At 46.0% G+C, this 8,963-nt stretch overlaps 1 protein-coding gene across 3 annotated transcripts in view; it reads right to left on the bottom strand.

Moving 5' to 3' along the window:
* Positions 1–206: 206 nt before the first annotated feature.
* The window catches only part of raph1a (Ras association (RalGDS/AF-6) and pleckstrin homology domains 1a), a 71,116-nt gene continuing 62,359 nt past the window's right edge, over positions 207–8,963 (bottom strand). For all 3 annotated transcript variants that reach the window (XM_084907801.1, XM_084907803.1, XM_084907802.1), the window contains 2 exons: positions 7,754–7,884; positions 207–5,725 (listed from right to left, as the gene is read on the bottom strand). In XM_084907801.1, the coding sequence (XP_084763927.1) occupies positions 3,359–5,725; positions 7,754–7,884 (2,498 nt within the window). In that variant the 3' untranslated portion in view covers positions 207–3,358. The remainder of the gene's footprint in view (positions 5,726–7,753; positions 7,885–8,963) is intronic.

Below are 8,963 nucleotides of genomic sequence, written 5' to 3'. Positions count from 1 at the left end.
TTTGTGGATGTTTTATAAACAAAGACTACAACATAAATGTAATATCACACACTTTAAGCATACATCACTGTGTGCATTTTGTTGCATCAGTTTACCCGCTAACAGGCATGTTCATGATGGAGTTCAGTTCAGTCAGAAACACAACCCTAGGATCCACACACTAACACGGCTTACAGACCTGTATACAAACGTTCAATGTGCACACGTTTGAATCATTTCTCCTTTATTTTAAATGCAACAGCAGTCGTGACACCAAACAGCCATGTGCTCTGCTGGGTGTCCTTGAGCAAGACATTTTCAAGACATCAATCAGCGTCAAACTGTATCTCGAGTGTCGCTGAAACACACCGAGTGAGTACTTTCCTGCAGGGCAGTGGGTTATAGGAAGTATTTCTCTCAGGTGAATCCCTCCAACCTCCCCAACAATATCACAAAACAGGTGGTTGAAATGTTAAAACAAACTTAAACCATTTTCTCACCATAATTACAAACTGGAGGGGAAAAACAACTGAAAGCTGAGATGATTGCCAAACTGGGGCAGGAATATCATATTTTTGGCATCTGTGCTGGTGCAGTGGTGGTGACATGTCATGCAGAGGATTTTCATCATTTCATTCAGGATTAAAAACTGGAAGGTAGAGACAGAGTGAGGTTAAGCGGCACATAAAATAGAAAAGAAAGATCAGAAAATGGATTTAAAAACTTTATCAAAAATGACAGAGCAAGTTTCAGTAACTATAAGAGTGGAAGGTTGGAGCATCAGACGAACTACTCGACTGACCTGAAACGTCCTGCTGGCTACTCTAACCACATGTACCCTCTGACTACTATCAGAAGACATGTTGCTAAAAACAGAATCATTCATGTCTGACTTTATCTACTGACTTACAAAGGCTAACTACGATAGCTGACTGACAGTGTCATGGGTTGTATCCACACTCTTAGCACCAGAGAAGTGTATTTTTTTAACAGGGTGCTCTTTCCTCGTGTCAGGCAGTGCTGAAAAATATCCGCAATGATTTCCCACAGCCCCCAAAATATTATTTTAACCAAACGTCAACCCTAAATGTTTGCACATGTGGGTGGGATGCTGCAGCTAGTGAATCTTGTAGGTGAACAGTTCACAGAGCTGTCACCTTAATCTGATAGATATTTCAACTCCAAAGGTTAACATCAGGGTAAGATGTGGATGTTTCAGAGCTCAGTGTTTAAACAGGGCTCAAAAGACTTGCAGTTGACTGAAGCCCCATCTACTCTTTAAAAAACCACCACCAGGGGGCGCAAAAGTAAATAGAAAAGTGAAATTGTGCATTTCATGGTTCTATGAGTTAATTGCACCTGAACCTGTCCTAATAGAAGCTGTTGTTATTTTCAGAAGCACGTTCCAGCAATGGGACATTAAGGCCAACAGAGAGCTGGGCTACTCTCGGTCATCCTATCAGGTTGTTGCCCCATAAAAGCTCGAGATTAGTGTTTTTTGGCTACACCGTCACACAAAGATGCTAGTGAGTATGTCACAGATCATACGAGTCCAGGCTTTAGGGTGGTCAGGGCGTGATGTAAACACAATGCTTTTAACAGTTTGAGCATGTTGCTTTTCAGGCACTTGTTCCCAGCATATCCTTTAGTGTTTGATTACTTTAGTGGTCGCACACTTTCGCTAACTAACAAAGTGACTGAATAATAGTTAAAACAACACACACTCGTACAGTCTTCTTTCATTGGTGGACTGTTAGGCTTGGGCAGCATCTTTGTCATATTTTACCAGGTTATTTCATGTTTGGATTTTTTCTATGTACTTTGTCTGCATCTCGCCCCCACCCTGACCCCAGCTTGCACAGTGGGAAAGTATCATGTAAATTTCACTCAGCCATGACCCAGAAAAAAACGAATTACTGACACTGACACAGCTTACACATGGAAGGCTAGCATCAGCTGGTGCTAGGACTTCAAACATTAGTCACACGCGGGGTGGTTTCTTACTCTGAGATTGCTGCATTGGTCTACATTATAATTTAACCCATTTCCATTGAAGCTGGCTGCATATTAGCACATTTGATGAAAGACAGGCAGGTCTGACTGTGAAACGCTCTTCGGCTAATGACTTGTCAGTTACAAGTATACCTGATAAACACAGCATGACAAGGATTTACATAATGAACTTAATGAACTTTTTATTCAATAGGACCAAAACGAGTGGCTGAGTGCCTTGTACTAGTGCGGGCAAAGACGTTACAGTGTGATGATATTCTGTGAGGACAGGGTGGTGACGGGGGGGGGGGGGGGGGGGGATGACCTTCCTTTTAACAGGAAGACCTCTACAACATTGAGGGAGATTGTTTATAATCTGTGCCCAGCATCCCTGGTTGAATGTCTACCTGACATACATGTTTTCAATCAGCAGATATTCAACCAATTGGTTTTACGCCCTGGGAGTCAGCACTGGTGAACTGGTGAACCTGCGTAACATGAACCTCACATCTGCTCCTTTCTATGGAGGGACTTGATTTCAAAAGTAGCATCTTCTCGTTTCTCAAACTCGGCTTGTTTAACACGTGGCTAAAATGCAACCTAACCCTAAACAGTTTGCTAGTTACTTGGCGGTTTGTTAAGAGTGGAACAAAAGAGACTTATTTAGAAATGACCCAAATATAAACCCAGAGGAACTGGCTGTATAATAGTTTTGGCAGCCCAGATCTTCAGAGAAGAAGGCAGACCCATCCCCAGTCAAACTCATTCACTCCGGACACTTCTTAAAATCTTAAAATAACTATAACAACAATATCTTTCCAGTATTAAATAATCTTATATAAAAACACACAAAAACAGTTGGAAATAAATGGCAAACCTCCCTCTAAGGGCTCCCCGCCTTCCTCCCCCCCTCAGTTCACAATACACATTTACACACTGTGCCGTCCTTCAATTATTCCCTCCTTCCCTTGATCAGTAACATTACTGCCACTGCTCCATGCAGTACCTGTTGTTTTGCAGCAAAAGGTCTCTGTTGCCGTTCAAGTCTTTGTCTCTTGTCGCGTTTCAATTAAGCTGCACAGACGTTGTGAAAAAAGCTCGATAGGTGACTTTTCTGCTTCGCTTGTATACAGATATATACATATTTCATACTTATTGGATTAAACATGTATTGTTAATGATAAGAGTAATGAGGTTAATATTAACAATCAGGGTCTGAGATTAAGAGTAGGACACTTGCTACTTCCTCAGAGTCCAAGGGTGGATGGTTTAGGATGGAGCGAGACGGATAAGGAGAGAGAGACATTAATTATTTTCTCTTCAGGAACAATTACACCAAATTGTTGAGTTCAGTTCTTTAAGCTCCACCCACAGCGTCCTCCTTCCCCTACCACTCACTGGTCAGTTTGGTGCTTTGGTCCCGTTTCGGCGGAGCAGGAGGCGGGCCTCGCCGCAGCGTTGCATAGCCTGAGATGTTGGCGTGTTTGGCGGAGTGGGAGTGTGCGTGGTGGCGAGATAAAGTCTGAGAGTGTCCTCGGACTCCCTGCTGCTGCTGTTGCTGCAGGAGCTCAGGTGGAGGAGGGGGGAGGAGTGCCATGTCGTCCATGGTGCCCACAAGCTCCATCTTGGAGGAGGATATGAGGTGGGAGGAGGTAAGTGAGCCGTGGCGAGACACAGACTTCCTCTTAAGGGTTCGGTTCAGGTCTTCCAGGAAGTGAGATTTTAGTGCCAGGGAGCCTGGAGCAACTGATTTGGGGGAGGTGGGGGGAACAGGTGAGGAGGAATAAGAAGACAGTGATGGGGGTGGGGTCTGAGATAGAGGTGGTGGTGAGAGGGGCATTGAAGTTGTATTATCGTACTGGGCCGTGTTGCTCATTCGCCGGTTCAGTGTTGGAGGAAGGACCGCCCCCTTTTTCAGTGACCCTTGTTTCCATGATGACGAGGATAAGGAGGAGGTTGCCGGATGTTGGTGTGACTGCATCTGGGGCTGGGGGTTTACCACTGCCACTTTTGGGGGTTGGTGAAAATCTGATGGGTGGGGAGGAGGAGGAGGAGGAAAGAGCTCAGAGTCACTGGGGGGAGGTGGGAAGTAGTCTGGGGATGAATCGAGGTGAGGAGGCTGGGAAGGAGGAGGTGGGGGCAGAGGACACTGAAAGTCAGCCGGCTGGTGGTGCTGCCCGGTCTGCAGTCCCTGGAGCGCCAGCGGCAGGTTCGCCAGATTCAGTTTCCCTGGTTTGGGTAGCGGAGCAGGAAGTGAGGAAGAGTCTTTAGAAGGTGACCCTGTCGCTGACGAGGAGCTCGACGAGGTGCCCATTTGAGGAGCTTGGCCAAATTTGCTAACCAGGCTCTCAACCGTCTTGGGCCTCTCCTCCTGGGTCTCTCCTGATGAACTGGAGCGGATAGAGGAGGCTCTCTGAGGTGTAGGTGGAGGGCCCCGTTTGGAGGATCCTGTGGACGAGGAGGAAGGCGACCTCTTTATGGGCGAACTTGTCTTGGAGGACGAAGAAGAAGAGGGAGGAGGAGGGAACTCTCCCAGGGAGCTGTCGGTAGGAGGTGGCGGGAACTCTGGGGATTGTGGAGCCACGACACTGCCAGGTTGCCACTTTGGTTTGGCCTTAACTGCTGGAGGAGACAAAGGGGCAGCGATCTTGGATCCCTCCATGTTGGAGTTAGGGGCAGGGTTTCCTGGGAACTGATTGACAATTTGTTTGACCAAAGAGGAGGTAGCAGCTGCAATGGAGACAGCAGAGGAGGTGGAAGAGGGAGAGATGGCAAGATTTTTGGAGGAAAGGCTGTGCTGCTTTGGCAGAGTGGGAGGTGGCTGATTTGGGGAGTGTCCTGTGGAGAAACTCTGCTGCTTTTTAAATGATCCGTGTCCAACTTGTGGCTGTGTTGGAGACACAGGTGAGAGTGCGATGGGAAGGGAAGAGGGGCCTGAGGGTTTGGGAGCAGTGAGAGGGGGAAATCCTCCAGTGAAGGTTTTGGGAGGTGCAGGAGGTGGTGCGTTAGGTGACAGAGGTCGGAGACCTTGCAGGGAGGTTGGAGGAGACAGCTCAGTGGGAGGTGGAGGAGGAGGTGGGGGAGAGTTATCATCAGGCACTGCTGGGCTGAAGTCATACACCATGTTGGGAAACTTCTGTGCCAGGAACTGTTGGAGGCCCGTGTTGGAGAGTTGAGTGCATGAGCTAGGGATGGGCTCTGGAGGTGGTGGAGGTGGCAACCCATTGGCATCCGGGCTCTCGGGGGGAGGAGGGGGTGGGAGATAGGAGGGCTCCTGTGTCAGCTCCTCCTGCAGTGGGGGTGGTGGTGGAAGAGCGGATGGGCTTGGAGGGCCAAATTTCAGTGCTGCCATGGCTGAGCCCGGCGCTGGTGCCGTGGGTGGAGGAGGAGGGGGAGGAGATGGTGGTAGCTGAGGGGAGGAGCTGTAGGCAGCTGGAAGGGTGTTGTAGTTGGAAAGCAAGGGTGGGGGGGCACCTGCCTGCTGTGTTCTGGTTTGGTTCTGGCTCTGCAGGCGAGCCAGCGTGCTGTACTTCACGTATGAGGCGGGAGGTGCCGGCTGATGGGCCACGCTCGCTACAGGGGGCAGTGCAGGAGGCGACGGCGGTGACGGGGAGGAATCCTCAGATGGGACGAGGCTGTCAGTGAAGCTGGTCCGGGATGGTGGAGTCTGAGGCTGAGAGAGAGGGAGTGGCTGGGGGGAGAGGCTGGGTATCTGCACAGGGATGGGTCTACTGATCGGGTCGATCTTCATCATCTGCAGAGACAGATCAGAGCGGGGAGTGGGATGCAGGATAAAGACGTGGTGAAGGGAAAGGAGGGAAAAAAAGAGAAAATGACCACGAGCTAAAGACACCCGACTCTAAAAATGAAAAAATCCACAAGGCGAGACATCAAACGAGTGCAGAGAACACACAGAAACATTTACTGAAGAGTCGTTACAAATTCAATCGTGTGAGGTCTTAACATGCCTTATATACAAAGGTATTGAATGTGTTTGTTATTAAATATGTGTTATACACCAGTTTGTATTTAATCATTAATTATCATTAACATCCTCCACAGTGCTCCGTTTCCTGTCTTCCTCCCTGCTAAAGGTTTCTTCCTTTAAAAAGAGTTTTTCTTGCCACTGTCGCCCAATGCAGGCTCATGGGGGGTTTGCCTGGTTGTTGGGATTGTCTCTGCATTATTGGAGCGTCTTATATATAAAGCACCTCGTTGTTGTGATTTGACGCTATATCAATAAAACTGAAAATATGCCTTGTTTGTTTGTTGCGTTTAAGTCAGTTTTTTAATTTGTTACAGTTGTATCAACATAGTTTATTGTTAAATCCCCCAAACTGATTTTATCTCGTATAAAATGTTACAAGTTGTCCTTTTATATTCATATGTATATTTATTCCTATATCTCTATATATTTATCTCAATATTTATCTATCGTAACTTTGTTCCTAAAATAATTTAATATGAGTTCTTGTTGTTTGTTGTATATTTGCTGCTATGACAACTCAATTTCCATCTGGGATTCATAAAGTTTCTCTGATTCTGAAGTTACTATAATGTTAAAGTTTTCGTGCAGAGGGGCACGTAGGCCAGCAGCAGGCTGTCAGCATACTAGCAGTGAACAGTGGAAACCTTCTCATTAAATCCATACACTGCTGAATCACTGTATGCACAAGTCATAGTTAGCAAACAATGCATATTTCAACATTATTATTAGAGTTCAATGTTATTAACACGTTTTATATTCTGGGCAGGTGTCAGGTTCCTCTGACACGCTTGTCTCAGGCAGTTTGTGGTTTAGCTGCTGTTCCAAGTTAGTTCCAGCTTTCTTTACAAACTCTTTGTTTGGCCTCTGATCTGGCATCAAACTCAACGATGTTCATCGTGAACCGGGCTCAAACATGTCTGGTTAGCTTTAGTTAAACAGTGTCATTTATTAAATGTTTGCTAGTCAGGGCATTCACACCACGAGGTTAGGAAGAAAATCCAACAGGTCAGCTGCAGCCGTTTAAAACAGGTGAAAACCAACATATACATGTTGCCATAGAGACAAGCTGGCGGGATCGTCCTGACTCTAACCTTACTGGGGTCACCGTGCCCGTGAGCGTGACCACTCCACGTACAGTAATGGCAACAAGCCTGTGTTACATTACATGATATAATGACACTGGCTGCAGCTCAGCAGCAAAAAGAACATCTTGTAAAACCCTGACTTGCAAACACTCTGAAGGATTTAGCTTTGTGTTCGCAGCTACTTGCTTTCTGACGACCAACGAAAAGTCCTGAATCCTAACTATACATCTGCAATATCTACATTTGCTTGTTTTTACTGTAGGGCTTTTTAAAGACTCGTACAGTTTGGGTTTTAATGAACGTATGATTTACCACAGACTGTGTGATTCACTAACAGCTTTTCAAGGCCTTCAAACTAATGCACAGAAATGCTGGAGGAAGCACCGTAGGCCTAAAGTCGAGGAAAACATCTGTCACATCTGTCACATCTACTCAACTGTTCAATGTCATGATTGTTAATTTTTATACAACTGCAGCTCAAGTGTCACTTCAAATAAAACCAGTGTTTTAAAGATTGCAGCCAAGCTGTTAACATGCCGGTTACATCACTTCCTGTCTAACCTCCACTCCCTCCTCCTCCTGCACAAAGTGGAACTGGCATACGTCCCTTCATCTTTGATCGCTGGTAGGAAAGCAGAGGGGAAACATGGGCAAAGGCAGAACACAAGCAAACAGATGATGAAGGAACACACTGTGAGCATGACCGCACCTCTCCTTGCGTTCCTCTCCTCCAAGCATCAGAGAAAATGGAGCTGACGACACTCTGGGAGCGGGTGTGGCCCGATGATGTCATCTCTGATACACCACTGTCTGACTGGCTCGAGTGGTTGGACTGGGATTCTGGAGGGTTAACAAAACATTGAAAAACTGATGACAGTGCTTTTAGTGTGTCTACTTGGAGGCCCTGACGTGAGAGAGAAGATGAGCTCATGTTTGAAAGAATCTTTCCACAGCAATGTTTCTCGGGCTCTGAGTGCTCCTTCAGCCCTAATGTGTTCTTCTGTAGGTGAGATATACATTCACATGCAATACATAACAACACACTGCTATGAACCTGCCACTAGAGCAGGGCGATATGACCAAAAATATTTATCACGATATACATTTGAAAATTTGCGATAACGATATAACTGACGATATAATTGACACGAGACAAAATACTTTACAACTCCACAACTTTATTAGTGCAAAAACAAACCCATCAATGTATTCTCACTTAAACAAGCAGCTGTTTTTTATGTGCATTAAAGTTATATAAAGATTTAACAGTGCAAATTCCTCACTGACAGTTTAACCAAAAGGCGTTTCCAGTGGAAACTGGCCGACATATCCTCAGCATAACCATGTATAACATCCACAACACTTAAAAAGAGGTTAAACACACACAATACGGTAACATTATGTTGAAGCACAGTACGTATCACTCCGCGAGGCTCCGCCTACGATAGCCGTAATGCTCCGACAATCCATCAAGCGGTGCGGGTTTGTAGCTCAGCAAAGTCGTACTGAAACATTTGACAGATTTTCGAGCGCCGTGAACATAAAATCGTTTCGAGGTCAGTAAACACAACCAGAGTTCATACATAAGGCTCACGGGATTATAAGGGGCTCTGTCGACTTTCAGAAAAATCAAAGGACTGATTTTAAGTGTGCCGTATTTTCCAAACAACACGGTAATAACGACGGCCCGCTAGCATGCGCTACCAAAAATAGTGCTTTGTTGTGTATCTGACGAAAGCTAAACCAGTTCCACCACTGAAGCTGCAGCATTTTTACAAACCAGTTCAGGTTCATCTGTTTCATTCAACGATCCACTTTCGCTCTTCTCGTTCTGCGTCGCCGCCATGTGCGCATGTAAACAAAGGCACTGCGCATGCGCGTTTTACCCGTATTCTATCGTGATATTTCACTTTCTTATC

This window comes from Perissodus microlepis, chromosome 16 (genome assembly GCF_051167445.1).
Source record: "Perissodus microlepis isolate ML-2025 ecotype Zambia chromosome 16, ASM5116744v1, whole genome shotgun sequence".
NCBI lineage: Eukaryota > Metazoa > Chordata > Actinopteri > Cichliformes > Cichlidae > Perissodus > Perissodus microlepis.
The sequence above is the reverse complement of the archived record's forward strand: the minus strand, read 5'-3'. Positions and strand labels throughout refer to the sequence as shown.